The sequence below is a fragment of the Pungitius pungitius genome, chromosome 21 (genome assembly GCF_949316345.1).
Source record: "Pungitius pungitius chromosome 21, fPunPun2.1, whole genome shotgun sequence".
Classification (NCBI taxonomy): Eukaryota; Metazoa; Chordata; class Actinopteri; order Perciformes; family Gasterosteidae; genus Pungitius; species Pungitius pungitius.
Window position 1 is genome coordinate 2,080,169 of NC_084920.1, and position 19,616 is coordinate 2,099,784.

At 47.8% G+C, this 19,616-nt stretch overlaps 2 protein-coding genes across 3 annotated transcripts; one reads left to right on the plus strand and one right to left on the minus strand.

The window, feature by feature from the left end:
* The first annotated feature begins 107 nt into the window (after nt 1-107).
* On the plus strand, nt 108-19,315 carry ift140 (intraflagellar transport 140 homolog (Chlamydomonas)). Of its 2 annotated transcripts, XM_037463123.2 has the most exons (32): nt 108-181; nt 294-464; nt 951-1,114; nt 1,243-1,464; nt 1,647-1,768; nt 1,901-2,031; nt 2,436-2,611; nt 2,695-2,786; nt 2,864-2,970; nt 3,137-3,279; nt 3,396-3,599; nt 3,931-4,003; nt 4,132-4,223; nt 4,307-4,434; nt 4,605-4,722; nt 4,834-4,955; nt 5,044-5,179; nt 5,279-5,410; nt 5,906-6,144; nt 15,170-15,347; nt 15,650-15,840; nt 15,924-16,019; nt 16,099-16,231; nt 16,318-16,461; nt 16,591-16,719; nt 16,890-17,072; nt 17,170-17,373; nt 17,590-17,802; nt 17,949-18,115; nt 18,217-18,358; nt 18,457-18,627; nt 18,714-19,315. In XM_037463123.2, exons 3-32 carry the CDS (start codon nt 968-970, stop codon nt 18,735-18,737), a joined length of 4,359 nt encoding a protein of 1,452 aa, XP_037319020.2. In that variant the 5' UTR covers nt 108-181; nt 294-464; nt 951-967; the 3' UTR covers nt 18,738-19,315. The 2 variants fall into 2 exon arrangements, with proteins under 2 accessions (XP_037319020.2, XP_037319021.2); XM_037463124.2 differs by having other exon boundaries at nt 108-464.
* On the minus strand, nt 7,832-14,427 carry tmem204 (transmembrane protein 204). The gene is made up of 3 exons (XM_037463395.2): nt 13,225-14,427; nt 12,322-12,477; nt 7,832-9,213 (listed from the first exon to the last, which is right to left on the minus strand). The coding sequence occupies exons 1-3, from the start codon at nt 13,502-13,504 to the stop codon at nt 8,969-8,971; spliced, it is 681 nt and encodes a 226-aa protein (XP_037319292.1). The 5' UTR covers nt 13,505-14,427; the 3' UTR covers nt 7,832-8,968.
* Nucleotides 19,316-19,616: the final 301 nt, after the last annotated feature.

The window sequence follows — 19,616 nt, forward strand, 5'->3', positions numbered from 1 at the left end:
TGTCCGTTCATCCGTATTCTCACAAACAATGAAATGTTTTGAAATGTAGTTTTTTTGTAATGACCTTGACACCCTGGCATATTTAGTAAGTAAGTTCTGAATTGTTTATTCCACCTTTTTATTATTAATACGTTTTTTTTTAAATGTATTCTTTCTGCTATCCCTGCTTTACATCCATTAGGTAAGCACATTAGTACTAAAGATGATATTATTTTTGATTTTACATTGATAGGTAGTGAAAGGTTCATACAAAACATGAATAAATGAGGGAACATTTCCGTTGTTTTCCGTAGCTCCTCCTCCTGTCCCGCCTTCCAGGTTGTCAGGGGCAACTGGCGAAGACGCTTCTTACACTGGAGGCTAAACAACACCACTAACGTTAGAAGTAGCTAAAGGCGGATGTTATAGGTTCTTTAAAGATTAAAGAATCACACTGACATTAACCCGAAGAAAGCGAACGCGAGGTTTGTCTACAGATGACGTAACAGAGCGCTTAACTTCTACAGTAGCGAGAGCTAGCGATGAATGCTAACTTCGGATATCTTAGCTAATGCTAGCAGCTAACGTTAAAGCTAACTTAATCATTTTTTGCCTGGTGGTACTAACGTGAATGGCAGCTGCTAGTACTATCTGTATGGATGTATTCGTAGTTAAGATAACGTGTATGTTGTTATAATCCGAAATACTAACGTAAATCAACAAACGTTACCGTTAACGTAATATGTGTACAGTGAAATTCCAAATTCGGCACCAATGGATGCTATTTAAGGCTACGTTCAAGACTTAACTAGTGATTATGTGACCGTGCTTTTTAAAATCACAAAATACCTATATTTTACTGATATTAGGCTTTACAAAAACAAACAAGAACAGTTAACTCTGATCAAATACAACCTAACTAACAATATTGAAAATTCCCATCAATCTCCATTGCTTTCTTTCCTATTCAGAGAGGATCAGTGGGGACATGGCGGTGTATTTTGACCACCGTATCGAGGCCCCTGACAGCAGTAATGTGCCCTCTCAGGTGACCTGGCACTCGGCTCTTCCTGTACTGGCTGTGGCATCGAGCAGCTCCACCACGGGAGGTAATGTGGACCTCTACCTGCAGCAGGTAAACACAAGGATTCCCATGATGATCATTGACACAGAAGGAAATACACTAATATCCAGCGTGTGAGAATATCCTAAATGACATCATATCTGACAGAGTTTGTATACTTCGTTGCTGTTCGTATGCAGGGAGAGTCAGTGGATAGCTGCCATTTAGAACGTCCTCACCTGCCCACAGTGCTGCGCTGGCATCCCATAAAGCCAGTGTTGGCACTGGGCTGGGAGGATGGCGAGGTAGTGCTGTTGATGCACCCCTCCGGAGATCAAACAGTCCTTCCCAGCACACATTCTGCCTGCATCACACTGCTGGAGTGGAGTAGCTCTGGCAGCCGCTTAGTAACTGGCGATCAGGTGGGTGCGTTGCAGTGACTACACACAGGTCCTCCTTTACATGCCATATCCACATACTGATACTGCTTTCATTTGCATTCTGGACATGATAAACATATATTTTTCTGAAACTGCTGGGACCAAGGTCGGATTAGCAACATGAAACAAAACTTTAACTTCACATTTACATGATTTAATTATAGACCGGAGCACTAGCAGTCTGGAAGGTAGATGCGAGAGGGAGACTTCAAGGAAACCATCTTGTGAAGCACGAGTACTCCAAACCTCTTACTTGCTGCATCTTCAGACCGGCCTCGCCTGGGGAGTAAGTAAACAGGATGCAATTTCCGAGAGCTAGTTATTCTTCTTGCCAGACAGAGAATATTAAACCAGTGGTGATAGATATCACATGATCTGAATGCTGCATGCTGATAGTCAAACCTAACTCGCGTTACAGCGACGTGGCCATGCTAGCCCGGGCATCCGTTAGCGGAGATGAAAGTGCTCTGGACATGTTCAGTTGGAAGGGGGCACCTCTGAAGATGGGCCCACAAGATGGACTCGCATTCTACGTCAGCTGCACAGATGGTGGGAGTCTGTTTTCATTGTCCTTTTTGTGTGCAGAATTTTAAGTATTTTAAGTAAAAATTTTAAGCTGTTTTGAAATATTATTATACCACAGTATGTTTAATGTTTGTATATATTTTGTGTAGCTCAAAGACTTTTACAATGTCTGTTGGTCATCTGCATCTTTTAGCCATGACCCTTATGTGAAACCTCCAAGGGAGTGTGTTTTAACATGCCGGTTAGTTTGCCAGACGCTCATTTGCTGCATTTCAGTTTATAAAAATGTTAATATTAAAACTACTGCACTTTAGTTGTTTAAATGCTTAACAAAATGTTGATATTAAACCAGAATTTTAGTGTAAAACATGACGATGTTGTGCTTTGAGTCTGTGTTACTTTTACAAGCCTGTGCCCCTTGTATGTAGGTAAGGTCCACAGTGTGGATGAGCATTGTAAGACAAGCACACTCCTCAGTGTGGAGGGCCCAATCAAGAAACTGCTCTACCTTGAGAAACGAGAGGTGCTCGCCGTGATCACAGACACCCTCATGTTGTCACAGTACACTCTCGGACCTGAGGGCGGAGCTCAGGAATTCATGAAGGTATTTAAAAATCACTAACAATTAGATTTTCTTCTTTCTTTAGGTCGGTTTCTCTAGTAAACTATGTGCTTTTTTCTTGGTAGGTGAAGTTGAGCAGTAAGACTGGGAAGAATGTGGACATTTTCTGGACAGAGACCGGCCTCCTCATCACAGCAACGGGGGAACAGGTTGTCAGGTCAGTGCACACGCACTATTTGTGCACACATACTTTACATTCCAATTTTAAAACTTGAACATCCGTCATTTCTTTAGGCTGTGGGACCTGGACGGAGACGACAACTATGTTTTGTCCCTCAACGAGAATCTGGGGTTTGAGAAAGGAGAGATGATCAACTGCGTTGCTTATTGTGCAGCAAAAGGTAGCGATGTGATTTCATCACATTCTTGTGCATCCGTAGTTCCTAGATGTTAAATTTCATCATATGCTCCGGCATAAATTGATTTCATAACACATATGAAAACCCCAAGTCAATTCACTTTGCATGACTCATGGAACACATAGAATCATGTTTTCGGCCACCCCAGAAATCTTGGCAGCCGGCACCAGCCACGGCCGCATAGCGATGTGGAAGATGGTGGTGCAGCCGGGCGCCAGCAGAGGTGATGCCAAGGCCCAGTGGAAGCTTCAGACACCCACGGAAGTAGAAGGAAATGTCATTCAGCTGCAGGTATTGTGTGGACGAGCATTTTGTCACCAAATGGCATACAAGCAAGTTATTTTGAATTATGTGTATGTATATATATATATATATATATTCAAGTTCACTCAGACCTTCCATTTCAGTGGGGCTCCAGCTTGAATCTGCTGGCGGCCAACAATTCCAACACAGTGCGGATTCTGTGTGAGCATGTGATGTCAGCCCATTTCAGCCAGCAGGTGGCGGCCCTGCAGCTCACCCCGACCCAGCTGAGCATCACTCTGTTCGCCTCAGGAGAGCACCTGGCCCTGCAGTCCGACATGCATATCAAGGGAGTTTGTGTTACTAAGGTACGTCTCTGTACTTGCAGAAAGGCGGAGTGAAGCCGTTATGGGGATAAGTCGGCCGAAAAGTATATTTTTGTGTATAATCACCTGAAAATAAACAAAATATATATGCATACATATATATATATAATACTCTCCATGTTGCACCGCCATATTTTTACTATAGCCTTGAATAAATAAACTAAACACTGGCTCCTTGTGTGTTTGCGTTGGCCACCATAGTTTAAAGTTTCACAACATCTAACTCCCCCGCTAGATTCAACACGTTGGACCAAGACAATGATTGCCTCTATAAAGGCTAAAAATAACCGGGTGTGCGTTGTCATGCCAACAGGACACAGTGATGGTCTGGAGTGGCAAGCAGGTCACTGTGTATGGGCTCTCAGGCACCGTTCTTCACAATACAGGTACAAGCCTGAAAGCAACTGAACAACTGATTTTTTTTTAGAAACTACGCTGATTCCCGTCTACTTCATTTGTGAACTTGTGCCTTTTCTCTTTCATTTTTCAAAACGTTTCACCCCTCCTCGCCCAGGATCGTTTCTTTGTGACTCCTCTGTCTTGGCTGCACACGACGAGAACCTCTACACGGTGGAACCCAACCGGGTTCAGATTCGCACGCCACAGGTCTGCCACGCGCGAACTTACTTGGTCATCCGTTTTATAAACGCACACTTAAACCAATGCGTCTCGTTTCCTCTCCTCTTTAGGGCACCGTGAAGCAGCTGCTGACCTTTTCCAAGGCCGAGGGCAATCCGGTGCTACTCAGTGTGTGTCAGTCTTATCTGGTGGTGGGCACAGACGCAGCACACATCAGAGTATTCGACCTCTCCCGAAGGTACGTGGTGTTAATGAGGATGTTGGTGTCCCTTCAGCTCTCATATCCTTTGATAAGAAAACCAGGGAAAAGAAAGCTTAGTTGACTTCCGCGTATTGTTCGCTGACCACTTCTAGGATCACACTACGTTTCTTGTCCAACAATGCCAATCTTACTTTGGTTCTTTACAGAGATGCCAAAGCTCACTGCAGTGCAAAGAACCTGGTTGACCAGATTTCTAATCTGGGAGCCCTGAATTCGGTCAAATGTAACGCCAGCGGCAGCCAAGTCAGCATCCTAATCTCCCAGGTGAATGGCCAACAAACAAGCCTCCTTCTATACGTGTTCTCGGGAGCCGATACTTTCATTCAACGTGGCCATTTCATGTGAATATTTCTGTTTATGTCTCCTCCCTTTTAGGTTAACGGGCGACCGGATCACAAGGTGTACTTTTACGACGTGGAGATGGACACCGTGACGCACTTTGACTTCTTCGCTGGCCGACCGTCCAGCGGTGTCTTTCAGCCCGAGGACAGTGAGAGGTAGCGGTCGCGGCCATGGACTGAACTTCTGGACTGAAGTCCTCGTGGCTGTCTTAAAAAAACTGCACCTGACTGCTCTGTGTTCCAGGAAGCGGGTTCAGGGCGCGGAGCTCGGTGGCCGCTGCCCCGTGTCTCACTTCTGGGATGAGAGCGAACCTCGTCTTTTTGTCTGTGAGACTGTGCCCATCGGCTCCGAATCCTCGCCGTCAAGTTACCTCGATACGGTAAGTACGAGGCAGTGCCAACAATAGGTGTAAGAAAAGGCGCGCGTTTGCTCATTCAAAGGTGATTAGTGACGAGTCTCTTTCCTCCTTCCCGCTCAGACGGACGTGTCGGTAGTGACGCTCTTCTGCACGCAGGACCATGGGCTCCTCCTGCAGGACTGCTACCCCAAACCTCCGGGCCTGCAGGCGCTCCTCGCCCTGGATGTGCCCTACTATTATTTCAGCTGCAAGGTGAGGAACGAGGGCTCTCCGTGCTGCTCGTGTGTTGTCTCTTTCCGATGTCTCCTACAACGTATGCACCGTCGATGTTCTCACACTGTGTGTTTGGTCTTACGCGCCCCAAGCTGTTATTTCGGAGGGGGGGTGTCTTTCGACCAGAAGTAAGTGTCTCTCCCTTACAGTCTAGTCACTGAGCTTATGTATTTTGGATTCCCAATAACTGAGGTTGTGGATGCTTTGTGCTGCATTCATCCCTAAACGTAAGAACAGGCTGATCCAAGATCAGCAGCACAAGTGCATCCCGGAAGAATCTCGATGACCCTTTGCTTTGTCCAGTTTCCCTCCACCGTGTGTTGATCAATAGATTTGTTGTTTGGTTCGCTGTCCCTCCTGACCACTCCATCTGTAAGCGATTTATTCACAACACGCTGCGTTTATCTACTTGAATCGCACACTTAGCAAATCTTAAAACCAAGTTTTTTCCCGCCCCGGTGCGCGTGTCCTCAGCCTGGTGAGAGGGACCCGGCAGAGAGCACAGCCGGGCCGCCGGCACCGTCAGAGCAGACCCCGCCGCCGATGGGTTCGGCCGCCCAGTCGGCCCGCATGGTGTCCAGGAGGGCTCTCAGGGACTTCGTGGGCCTGGAGGACTGCGACAAAGCAACGCGCGACGCCATGCTCAACTTCAGCTTTTACCTGACAATCGGCGACATGGACGAAGCCTTCAAATCTATCAAGCTCATCAAGAGGTAAGGACCCCGTTCAGACAGGAGGCGCACAGGGTGACACGCCCCCCCCCCAGCAGCCCTCTTCAGTTCAAAGGCTGAGCGGAGGCCACAGGAACAGCATTGTTGCTTTAACCTCGACTCTTCTCGGAATGCTCAACAATAGTTTGCGGCGGGGGAGCTGGGACGTACTGCTTCTGACTTCCATTGAGAATGTGTCATTGTTGCCTCTTGCTTTTACAAAGCCCCCCCCCCCCCCCAGTGTTCATTCAACACCTTTGACCCTAGAGGTCAACACAGAGGATAAATATACACAATATTTTTGTAACCTTGGTTTGAATATACTCTTCTCTCTGACAGTCTGACAGGTGATCAATGCTTAAGACTATTAAGGGTTTTTAATATATATATATATATATATATATATATATATATATATATATATATATATATATATATATATATATATATAGTGTTTCTTCATCCCAAAGCTATAAAAGCAAAGCAGGTTCTGGTCAGATGGGTGAAAGAAAATACTACAACATGGAATTTGTAGTGTGCTTTAATTTTTTTAAATGCAGTATAATTCCACAGTATATAAAATAAAGCCTAATTGTACATAAGAAGAAAACTAAACGGCAGTGTATCACATCTTGATGCTACAGTTAAATGAGAATAACTTATTTGATTTTATTGATATAAACAACAACGTTATTTTAAACACAGGACATGATTAAGGACTTTTTCAGTCCTTCCTAGGAGAGGAACTCTTGAATGTGTACATAGGCTCTGCGACTGTTTCTGTTACTGTACGGGTGTGTTCAGAGGGGATGTACTTTTCTAAACACACACACACACACACATTTGGTCTCCCTCGCCAGCTCGGTGCAAAAGGAGTGCCCTTTCCATTCTTGCAAACATTGAATCAGGTCACTAGAAGGATGTGCGTGTCTGTTCCTGTGTGTGTTGGGGAAACGTATGTGATTTCAGAACAGATCTGATGTTATCTCCAGCAGAGTACGTGATTCGGGGCACAGGGCCTGAATTCGTCCGTAGTGTTGATTTGGAAAGTACACACGTAACGCAAAGTGGTAAATAGCATTAAAAGAAAATAGGGAAAATAGCATATGACACTGGCCGGATATTCCAGAGAGTTTAATAGGCGTGATGACAGCTTTACCGAGTCCCTCATTGATGGCTATTTTTACTGCCGTGTCTTTATAAAAAAAAGGTCAGCATTGTGTTTGATTCCTGCATATCTCCAGCCACAGGGATCTGCATTTCCTGCTGCGTAAACCTGTACCTTCTCTTCTGGGACTGTTCTGCTGCAGCAGAAATGTTAAAGCAATAATTCACCTTCTCGGCATGAAAGTCCCGCTGCCCTCTCAGGGCAGCTTGTGTCAGATCGGTTGGAATGTCTTTGCATCAGGAAGTGAAACACCCAAAGAAGTGCTCAGGGCTGAAGCAGAGGCCGATGGACGATGTTGTGGTCGTCCTGGTTGGCTGAGGAACATGTGACCCTCATGCTCTCAGTTCATTTGTTATACGACTCGGAAGGTTTGGGTCCGATTTTCAACTGGAATTCAAAACTGATAACAGACTAGATAAGAGCCTTTAACATTGTTCAATAACAACCGGCATAACTATATATATAGTATACATAAATAGTGTGTGCTATTTACAATATGAGGATTCATATGGACTTCTACTGTTCTTATGTAAGCTGATAACACTTGAGAACATTCTGAAAGAAAGAAAGTAAGTTAACCTTGAGTTAAGAATATCACAGGTGGTCAGATTCTGTTAAATGTCAAACTTAAACTTAAATTGAATTGTTTGTTAAAATATGTTGTCCATTTGTCAGGTCTGACACCAAAACAACAATAACAACCACCTCTCTGTTTGAGTAGTTACCAATAGATTTATTGAATTTATACGATATATTATTTCAATTTTCCCCCCTGTGTGACCCACTGATAGCCTATGATAGTATGACATTGTAAGAATAATACTATTACTAATTACAGCGTTATCCTTTATACTAACACATTATATTCATTTTATAATACCGTATGTACCACAAGCGAGCAGAATTCTGCAAGGAAAGCATTTTTTGAAATTTCAAAATGCAGTACACTTTTATTACCATTAATTTAACAAATCCCACTTTCAAAACATCCAAATCACTTCCATACATTGATCTGCAATGAATTTGTGTTTTTAGGTCTTCAATCGTAATGTGTGAATGAGATAAAGATGCATTCAGAGATTGTAAAAATATTCCCTCATTTGAGTAGGAAAATATCATCTCTCATTTTTTTTTGAATTTTTTTTAGAAAATATTTGGCACTGATTTTGGATCTGCCCACTCAAAAGGTTCCACATGCTCTTCTGCATTTATCGTGTTGGTTTACTCATTTACCGGCACCATATATCACCAATACTAACGTGTAATAAAAGTGTAATGAGGATGCAAACACATATGAGGTATTCTGGTATTACATTTTCAACATCTCTCATAATTTCCTATTTCTGATTATGCAGAAGGCCATTTGATAAGTGCACATATAAGAAAACAGTTCAAGTTCCAGCTTGATCCTTTGGTGAGCAGGTCGTTTCATTTAAGACGTTGTGGTCTAAATTTCATAATTAGCCACAAATGAGCTCACCCAAGCATTAAAAAGTGAATCACGATACAGTTTTACAATGCGTTTTGGTAGCTTAGGGTTGATTCATACGTACATTATGGGCCCTAAAAAGCATTATAGTTCCGACAGCACTATGTGTGTGTGGGGGGGGGGGGGGAGTTGTGAAACATAACAATGTACAACCCCAGGACTCGTGAGTCTCAACAGGGCGACTCCACGTAGTCGTTGTCCAGGCGCGGGTGGAAAGGCGACGCCAGCGAGCGGCTGATGATGATGACCCGCGGCGCGAGGCAGTCGTCGCGGCGATGCAGGATGTCCCAGATGAGCGCGGCCGCGGCCACCGTGGCCAGCAGGCAAGCCGCGATGTCCAGGTAGCAGGAGTAGGACAGGTGCGTGTAGGGCCCGATCCGGTAGAAGGTCACCAGTCCGATCACCAGCACGAAGCCTGCGCGGGGGGGGGGGGGGGGGGGACATCCAGAGAAGAGGGCTGCGGTCAGAGCGGCCACAGGAAAATAAAAGGCTCCTCAGACGCAAGGACAAAATGTTCTGAAGAATATTTTCTTAGCGATTTTTGTGTGTGTGTGTGTGTGTGTGTGTGTGTGTGTGTGTGCGTGTGTGTGTGTGTGCGTGGATGGTGAACTAAAGTGCAAAGACTTCCATCCCCGTGGCCTTGGTCCACAGTTCAGCGGGAGCTCAGTGTGCGGCCTTTGAATTTTGAAAATCTGCTTCCTCCCGAGGAAGAACTTCTGAGAAGGGTTTACAAATATCGGAGCATGAATATATGTGCGGAAGAGCCTTTGAGATGTTTTTATCTCCTGATTTCTTTGATTCACAGTGAAAAACTCCTGTTTGCATGCGAGGGTAAAAAGCCACAGCCCTCGATTCCATGCTGTTCCTTTGATCCCAACTTTGTTTCATCAGCGCTATCTGTGGAAAGTTATTCCACCTTTTACCTCGTTCTTCAGAAGTATGAAAGCCCAAAAACCACACCAAAGCTATTCAAGTATCCCTCCGTCAAGTGGGATCTGGAGCGGGTTCAACAACTACGACAATAATAGCCGTCTGAAATCCACAGCAGTATGAACACAGGCCCCGAAAAAAGGAGCCAGTGGAAATATGGATGCACATGCCGTAGGATGTGAATCAGTCCGTTTCCTGAAGGAATCAGCGGCACCGAGGGAGGAGGCCGCTCGTATTCCTTCCTCCGGCGTCCACAGTGAGACGCCTGTCCTCGTCTTAGTGAGGATCACTCGGTCAATGCAAATGTCTCCTCAACCTGTTCACGTTCGACCCGGAGCGAAAGTTGAAAAAACTCCCGTGCAGGTTGCGTGCGCTGTGTGAACCTCTTTTTCTGGCGCAGTCTTATCTCCCAGACTTCCTTCCCCTTCTTCCTTTTTCCATCCTTCCTTCCTTCCCTCCCCTCCACACCCTAAGCTTGGAGGTTGATGCCTTCGCGGGACATTTGACATTATCTGTAACAAAGGAAGTCTTATCTGGAGGCCGGGGTCTGGGAGATTCATTTAGCTGGTTGGCTTTCCAACACCCGACACACGCACACACACACACACACACACACACACAGTGGATTAAAGCTCGGACCTTTAGCACTCCTTGATGACCACCAGTCCCTCGAGCCTGAGGTTTCTGGGAAAAGGTCAGACTCCTTCCTGAGATTTAACAAGCTGCGATTTTCTCAAAAATTCAAAAGAAACGATAAGGTGCCGGTGCGCTCGTGAGCCGCCGCCGTGGCTCTTGACGTGTCAGAGGCGACGCGTCCGTTGAGAAAACGCATTCCAGTGGGGGGGGGGGGGGAAGTGAGCAATGCGGCCCCCAGTCCACAGTCGCCTTGCAATGGATGAGAATTTTGGCACGTCTGAAAATAAAAACATTCCCGAGAAAGACTGTGATTGTTAAAAATATCTCCATTCACTCCGAGCTTCTGACTTAGGAAGGACGCAGTGGTCACTGAATCCACTTAAAGGAAAGACAATATTAATGTGTTTCCTATTGAAGACGACTGACTAATTATTGATAAAGCTGACAATTATTTTCTCTATCCATTGACAGAGTTTGGTGTCTGTTTTGGTTTAGAATGAAATGTGGTCCATAAGCGATGATGTTTTTCTGGAAGAATGTTTTGGAATGTGTTGGATTAATCATTAATTATTAGGATGGCTAATCATTTATGATGTATTTGTCCAAATCTTTCCAAATTTGACTTCGAGACTTAAGAACATTAAAAATAGTTAGATTGCAAATTATTATTTTGTCAATTGACTTAATTAAATAAGTCACCAATTGTTTCAGATCTATATAGAAATCAATCTTCTGTATTCAAAATAACCTTAGTATGTCAGGCTTGCCCTTTAGAAAAAATGAGTAAAATTCTATTCCTACTTGTATTCAATTGAAACTCCCAAAGGATATTAAAAATTGAATATATCGCTTTAATGTAATGTTGCATTTGTTAAACTTTTGTCATTTTTGGATTCAGCGACTTCATTGACCTTTTGTGGTAGAAGAGAATCAAACAGATTCCATCACTATTTTTAGATGTCAGTGAAATATGTGTGTACCGTGTGTTGCGTTATCGTCTTTGTCCCTATTGTTTCTGACGACGACATTTCTAGTAATCAGTCTTCATATTATCAGAAGAGCTAAAAATGTTTAGCGCCCATGTAGGTGATGATGATTGATGTTCACTAGGCCATTGTCTCTGTTAATCAAGCTCTGGTGACATCACTGGTTCCTGAGGTTTTGGCAAGTTGTCTCCTCTAAAAAATCGGAAAAGTACCGTAACGCTGGGTGGGTCTCGCTCCTCCCGCCAAGGTCTTGAGATAAAAGCCGCGGCGATGGCCGAGGGCTCTTCGCCGGCCTCCTTGTGTACACAGACACACACACACACACACACACACACACACACACACACACATTAAAGCCGGCGCGGCTTATCTAGACGCAGGCCATTCCCACCCTTGTGTCGTGTGTGCCGCGGGACATTTCTCTACCAAAACACACAGTCCCTCCTACCAGTGCACACACACGCACACACGCACACACACGCGCACAGTCACTGTTGAAACTGTCTTTCCCGTCCATTCCCCCTACCCTCGTTTTCCTCCGTCGGCTCTGGGGTTTGCATAACAGGTAGTCACAGACATTTCCTCGTCCTGAGCAGGGATATCCTGGCGCCCGACAGTCGCTCGCCGGCTTCACTGCAGCTCAGGCCCGTGGGCTCTGGGGCCCGGGGGCTAAATTTAGACCCAGAACCCCCTTCGCGCTGCCGTGTAGATAGCGACCGGCTGAGCGCCACGCCGTTCCTCACCGGGGGGTGGGGCTTTGTTGCCATGGCAGCATTAAAGTTATTTCCCCTAGCTTCCCCCGATCTCTTCTCTCTGGGTGGTCGGTTCTTTTATTCGTGTTCTGTGATTTTATCCTCCTCATGTATGGTGACCTACGTAAAGTACCCATATGATTGGATGTTTTCTCTATGAGAGGTTATGTGAGTGTGGTCTGTCGGGCAGTAGGACGCTGCAGAGGCGCTGATACTCACTGGCGAGCTGGAAGAGCGCAGCAATGGCCTCCTCCCACCACTGGGACTCCTGCGAGATGAAGGGCAGCTCCATCAGGCCGAGGAGGAAGATCAGCTGACCGGCGGTCAAGGCCACCGTGGCCATCAGGTTGCACGCCCGCATCATGTCAAACTGCACTTGAGGGACCAGAAGCAGAGCTTTGTCATTTTCCCGCTCCTGTGATCAGATCGCGTTGATGAGAGTCAGAGGTCAGAGGTCACGGGGCAACGCGCTTCATGTCTGTGGCATTCGAGGATCATGAAGTTCTTTCGTGAATGGGGACGCTTGTCTCTCTGTCTCACGATAGTGGGCAGCGCTGCCCATTGTGCCCATTAAAGTTGGCACTCGACCTTCAGTGTTTTCCAACTTATCCATGAATGGAACATTTCTCAATGGAGCTGGATTCAGTGAAGCGGCACGACGTTGCCTGTGCCTGGAATCTCACAGAGAGAGAGAGAGAGAGAGAGTTCTCTCAATCACCTCAGCTACATGTCTGCTCATCAACAGGAGGCCATTGGTTTAAAGGGAATTACATCCTATAAACGATTTGCTGTGTCTACACTAATTCATCACACTGCCATTCGCCTAAAGCATCGTGCTTTGCATGGATTTATCTAACAAACCGTTGTTTATCCAGTCGGTTGAGGGATTAGGTTTAAGGTTTTTAACACCTGTAGCCAATCGTAAGCTCCTGAAAAGTGCATCTGTTCCTCCACTGACTCGCAGTCAAATTCCTCCGCACTACTTTGACCTAACGGCAGTCACAGAAAGCTGTCACATCTAGGGCGTACCAAACTGTTAACACACACAAGTTTGCTAATATTTAAACATATTAGAAAATGGAGGCATTAATGACGCTGTTTTTATTGCACTTAAAAACTTACGTCTGACCGTGCTGCGGGACTCTTGGTAGCCGGCGTAGTCGGAGCCCCATCCCAGGCCTTCACACTGCCTCTGTGGCCCCGGGCCCCTCCTCCCGGCCTGCAGGTCGTCGCGGCCCCGGTCCCCGCCCGTGGGACACATCCTCCACAGTCCCACGCTCCTCTTGCGCCCGTCGTCCAGGGCCTGCAGGACCCAACTGGGGGTGAACGCCGCCACATTGTTAAGGACCAGTGACAGCAGGGCCACCGCCACCGCCGCCGCCACCAGCCTCTGCACGGCCATGCGGCGCCGGACGCCCGCCACCTCTCCCCCGCCCTGGCGTTCCCCCGGCGACCCCCGCTGCTCGCCGGCGTCCTGCCCGCTCGCTCGCCTCTCGTGCGGGGAAGCGCCACCAGCGGTGCTCTGGGCCCCCTGGCTCCTCTCCTCCTCCTCCTCCTCCTCCACCGCCGCCGCCGCCGCCTCCTCCAGCTGTTAGCGAGTGTCGTCCCAGCTCACACTGAGGTGGAATCGGCGAGAGTGTTGTCTTAGCGGGTTAGCTAAAGAACATCTCCATTCATCCTCATTCAGGACCTGCTTGTCGTTGCAGCCGACCCTCAGCCCTCCTCCTCAGACAGCACTGTGGGAACGCTGGGGTCAATCCGACTGGTACCGGGGTCCATTCCACTTGCTCCGGCCGCCTGCAGATTGACTCTTTGATCTCCTGGACTGATTCGCTTCGCAGTATTTCCCTTTTTTTTACGTTATCGTTTGGTCTTCCTACTTGAGTGCGTCGCTTGTTGCACTGCTCTGACTTCTCTGTGTGTGTGTGTGTGTGTGTGTGTGTGTGTGTGCAGCTGGATTCTCTGTGAAGGCAGTAGTTTTCTTCTCTTTTTTTTTTCCTTCAGCACTTCACATTGCCTTCGGGGGAAAAAAAAAAAAAAGCACAGATTCTAGTTGCTCCGAGCGGACTCGTCTGGGCTTCACTGGGGCTCAAACCAAGACCGTCTCTCAATTAGAAACTCCCACTCGGCCTGACGTTCTTTAAACCGCCTCCTTCTGCTTCGCCTCCTTCTGTCCCCCTCGCCCTCGATCCCTGATTCTCTGCAAATTCCTCAGGTCAGAGTTGAAATATGGGGGAGTTGCTTTTTCGTCATAATCCAAGACATCAGTTCCCAACGATGGAAAGCAGCTCCCTGCTTCATGACCACTTTAAATGTGTGTGTGTGTGTGTGAGAGAATGTCCTAAAGACCCCCTCTCAGACGTCACGGTCGTGTATTCTTTTGTCTGGGGCCCAGGGGGCGTTCGCTGAAGCCCTCTCTCCTGTGCAATAAACATATTGGCCGGGCCGGCAACAGGATGTGTTTCCTGAGAGGAAAAGAGGATGGCAAGAGGGGCCTAAAACGTGGACGCGCTCCTTCTCTCTTCCTCTTTCCTCTTCTGTCTCTCCACATCTTGCCGCCCTGCGTGCAGCTAGCCCTCGCAGCGGGTCTCGCGTTTCACATTTTTCAGGGTGGGTTTCGTTGTTTCTGTGACCATGTAGAGACGGTTACTGCTCTCCCTTCCCTCCAATTCCCCCCCCCCCCCCCCCCCCCCACTCACGCCGGGCCCCTAAAGGTTTGGGGTATTTCCTGTTGGCTAACTTTAATAAACAGCCCACATCTGTATCAGCTAAAGCGAGGAGGAGGGAGGGAGGTGGACGCAAATAGCGACCAGATGGCTGTGGAATCTTAAAATTGGAATAGAAGCAAAAGGGGGAGGGAGGTGGGGAGGGGGGGCACTGATTTACGTCAGCAAGACAAAGAAAAAAGAAAAGGCAGCAAAGCACGCCTTGTTGCTGCTCCACTCACAGCGGCGTTTGTGTGCAGCAGGTCCCTTCGCACGTGAATAATAAAATGCCAACGCGCTGAGAACACATGGCCGTTGCAAACGAGGCATTTCTCTCCCCCCCCCTCTCTCTCTCTCTGCAGTAAAGCCGTGTGGGAAAACATGGCACGGATGTGTGTGAAAACCCGGCAGCTGGACGTGGCACGCGTGTGCCTGGGGAACATGGGAAACGCCAGGGCAGCAAAAGCACTGAAGGAGGCCGAGGCCGAGCCGGAGCCAGAGGCCCGAGTGGCCACGTTGGCCGTTCAGCTCGGAATGCTGGTGAGACGGGCAATCAGGACCCCCGATTGGTTGGCTTCGTCATAAAGAATGTGATTTGTTTGTTTAGTAATATTATATTGCAGTAATGTGTTTTACACCATACATTCAAAAACAGAAAACAAGGGACAGAATAGATTGTCAGAATGAAAAGGCCCTTCCCGCAGATCATAAAACCCTTCCACAGAATCCTTCTTCTATTTCTATGCCCAAAGCTGTAGTCCAACATGAAGTCACATCCGTTGTCCCCTTTTCAGGTGGAAAGCATGCATCTCTCCCATCACCTTCCCCTTTTCCTCCAATAGGACGATGCAGAAAAGTTGTACAAGTGCTGCCAGCGCCACGACCTGCTGAACTCGTTCTACCAGGCTTCCGGCCAATGGCAGCGGGCTCTGGAAACAGCGGAGACCCACGATCGCATCCATCTGCGCACCACCTATTACAATTACGCCAAATACCTGGAGTCCATGGACGACAAGACCCTGGCCATCGCATAGTGAGACAGAGAGCCTGTTGTTGGCGTGCGGTGATGCTTTTTCAAATTTGAGTGTCGTCATGTCGTTTGTTTTGTTGTTGCAGTTATGAGAAATCGGACACGCACAGGGTGGAAGTCCCCCGAATGCTCCAGGACGACCCGTCCTCTCTGGAGATCTACGTCAACAAAATGAAAGACAGGTAAGTCCACAGCTTGGAAAACAGCATTTTTCCGGCACGGTTCCATTTTCACAGCCGTCCACTCGTCTCGTCGACCCAGGAACATCTACAAGTGGTGGGCCCAGTACCTGGAGAGCCAGTCAGACATGGACTCAGCCATGTCTTTCTATGAGCGGGCCCAGGATTACCTCTCTCTGGTTCGCGTCCACTGCTACATGGGCAACATTCAGAAGGTGACCTCGGTTTTGCATTACACTTACCCCATTTTCATGAGCTTTGTTTTGCAATAGTACCCATAATGGTTTAATGGCCACACCAGGCGTCTGAGATCGCCAACGACACCGGCGACAGGGCGGCGTCGTACCACCTGGCGCGACACTACGAGGGCCACGACGACATCAAACAGGCCGTGCACTTCTACACACGAGCCCAGGCCTACAACAACGCCATACGGCTCTGCAAGGTAAAGCTCCCCCGCCGAAACCCCCCCCCCCCCCCCCCTCCCTCCCCCTCCCGCCAAATCACTGTGAATCCCCCGGATCCTGCGAATCCCTTTAGTCTTTTCTCCTGGGTGTGTTCGGTGCGCTCACAGGAGACGGGTCTGGACGACCAGCTGATGAACCTGGCGCTGCTCAGCAACGCGGAGGACATGATGGAGGCCGCCTGCTACTACGAGGAGAAGGGCACCCACATGGACCGGGCCGTCGCGCTCTACCACAAGGTCCCTCAGGGCGGGGCGAGGGGGGGGTGGGGGGGGGTTTCTTCTGAGTGACTTGGGTTGTGTTGCATTCTAAATCCTTCCAGAAGAGGGCAGCACGGTGCCGTAGGTGAACGGGCTTCTGTCGTCACAGCGGTGCGCTGATGTCGTTTCGTCGGGTTTCTCCTCTGCAGGCGGGTTACGTCTCCAAGGCGCTGGAGATGGCCTTTGCCACCCAGCAGTTCTCTGCACTTCAATTGATTGCCGAGGACCTGAACGAGCAGTCCGACCCAGCACTCCTGGCCCGCTGCTCCGACTTCTTCATCACACATTCCCAGTACCAAAAGGCAGTGGAGTTACTGATAGCAGCCAAGAAGGTGATTCGCTTGTGGCAATTAATCACCCGCGCAATATCGAAATGTCGGTTCTTCTTACGCGTGTCACCATTTCATTCGTGTACGTACGCGAACAAAGTACCACGAGGCCCTGGAGTTGTGCGTGACCCAGAGCTTGACCATCACGGAGGAGCTGGCAGAGAGGATGGTCGGAACGGATTCAAAAGACCTGTCGCAAGAGGCCCGAAAGGAGCTGCTGGAGAGGATAGCGGACTGCTGCATGCGTCAGGGCAACTACCACCTGGCCACCAAGAAGTACACACAGGCGGGCAACAAGCTGAAGGTAACACTGTGTTGTGTACTACACGCTATGTATACACATATATAAATATATATATATATTGTCTGCAAGCTTAGAATACCTTACAGGTATCTGTGTGAGAAGATCTCCACCTGTTCATGATGTCATCTGCCAACACAAACACACACACACACACACATGCATGCACGGGCAAGATAATATGTGATGTTACACTGGTATTTTGATTTTTTTTACCAGGCCATGAGGGCGCTCCTCAAGTCAGGCGACACAGAGAAAATCATCTTCTTCACCAGTGTGAGTCGCCAGAAGGAGCTTTTCATCATGGCCGCCAACTACCTGCAGTCTCTGGACTGGCGCAAAAATCCAGAGATCCTGAAGACAATCATTGGCTTCTACACTAAAGGAAGAGCACCGGACCTGCTGGCTGGCTTCTATGAAGCCTGCGCACAGGTACGGCAAATTCTGCCACTCCATGGTGATTTAATATCAGTACTTAATGGTCGGACATGAAAATGCTACTTCTTCGTAATATTTAATGGCTAATAGTCTCAGCTTTGAGAATTTCCTCCAAATAACCACCGCTCGCCATTGTCAAGGTGGAGATTGACGAGTACCAGAACTACGAAAAGGCCCTGGATGCTCTGACCGAAGCCTTCAAGTGCCTCTCCAAGGCAAAGGACTCGTCGACGGCGCCACGGGAAATCCGGCTGGCTGACCTGAAGCATCGGGTGGCGCTCATCGAGAAGTTTGTCCTCGCTCGCCGGTGAGAAGCGCGCCTCGTTTTCTCCTCTTGCATCCCCCCCCCCCCCCCCCCCCCCCGCGAGCAGCTCCTTTTCCTTTTCCCCCCTTTTTGTCGCCGGGCAGGTTGTGCGCGGAGGACGCTGGCGAGGCCGTGCGGCTGTGTGAATCCCTGCTGGAGGAGCCCGAGTTGGACCCCGCCGTCCGGGTCGGAGACGCGTTTGGGTTCCTGGTGGAGCACCACTGTCAGCGAGGCAACTTTGAAGAGGTGACCGGGGTTTTCCATTTAAAGGACGCACGAAGGAAGGAATGGTTGGAAATGTGAAATCGTATTGTGCGACGCTTCCCTCCATCTTTGTCCTCCAGGCCTACCGCAAGATGGAGGAGCTCCAGAGGCTTCTGCCGGCACAGAACATCCGGTACTACATCAGCCAGGCCAGCCTCTGCGCCCTGAAGAAGGAAATGGGACTGTCCTTGGACTGCGTTGATAGAAGGCCCAGTGTGCAGGAGGAGGATGAAGTGGAGGAGGACTTAACGGTACCCTAAGTCTCCCCCATCATCGGATTACGTTAAACAATATAATGTATTTTCGGATATTTGGATTCTTTATTCATGTGTCTCAGGAAGTCACATATTCGGACACGTGAATATGCAAGAGGCTGCACTTTCTCCTACATCCAAAGACAATGTTTGACCTGCAATACACTGCAATGTGACCGAGGACAAAGTGAAGGAGTCAACGCTGGAGGCACTAATCCCATCAATGGTGATGTTCTCACGTAGACTTGAACAATATGTGCGTCGCAGGTGGTGCATCCGGATACAGGTAACCAAATTCATACTGAATCTTTACACTATTTAAAAAAAATAGAACCCAAGCAATCCTTAACGAGTGTCTGTAAAAGCAAGAATTTGGTTCATTCAATGCCTGCCGTCCTGGATCCATGAAATCAGCCTCTGAGCGGATTGTAACATCTAACTTTGTCCCTCAATGCGCAGTTTGTCATAGATTTAATTGTGTGATTGACATGCATTTGGAGCAAAGCATTTTCAATGAATAATAGAAATACCCCTCAGTGTCAAAATTCACATGTTTCTTACGAATTTTTAGCTATTTTTGATAACTTGTAAGTCTAATTCACACATGTGAATGAATGTGTTTTACATTACAATTTCTCCTATGAATTGAAAGGTTCCTATAATAAAACATTTTTTTCAACTTGAATTGCAATTACGGGTTAAAAGATTTTCTTAAGTTCTTTTTTCCCGGCGTGTATTAAATGATGGGTGTTTATAGCCAGCCAATAAACACCCATCATTTAAACATCACATTAAAGTCCACAAGATGGCGCCGCTATCAATGACATTTACCAACATCACGCCCGAGGACTCAAACTTGAGAGTAAAATCATTACTAATAATAAGTTACTGCAGCTGTACGCGCTTCCCACACAGTTTACTCCTCACAGCTGTGGTGCTACTCCTCGATTTAAAATACCATTTAAAAAAAAACATGTGTGTGGTGA

Excerpts from the sequence above, each read along its gene's own strand:
- ift140 (XM_037463124.2), top strand. The coding sequence starts at position 968 with ATGGCGGTGTATTTTGACCACCGTATCGAGGCCCCTGACAGCAGTAAT. Across the intron at positions 3,600-3,930 it reads AGGGAGTTTGTGTTACTAAG|GACACAGTGATGGTCTGGAG; the intron begins GTACGTCTCTGT and ends TCATGCCAACAG. Across the intron at positions 16,720-16,889 it reads CCGTCGCGCTCTACCACAAG|GCGGGTTACGTCTCCAAGGC; the intron begins GTCCCTCAGGGC and ends TCTCCTCTGCAG.
- tmem204 (XM_037463395.2), bottom strand. The coding sequence starts at position 13,504 with ATGGCCGTGCAGAGGCTGGTGGCGGCGGCGGTGGCGGTGGCCCTGCTG. Across the intron at positions 12,478-13,224 it reads GTCCCGCAGCACGGTCAGAC|TGCAGTTTGACATGATGCGG; the intron begins GTAAGTTTTTAA and ends TGGTCCCTCAAG. Across the intron at positions 9,214-12,321 it reads TGCGCTCTTCCAGCTCGCCA|GCTTCGTGCTGGTGATCGGA; the intron begins GTGAGTATCAGC and ends CCCCCCGCGCAG.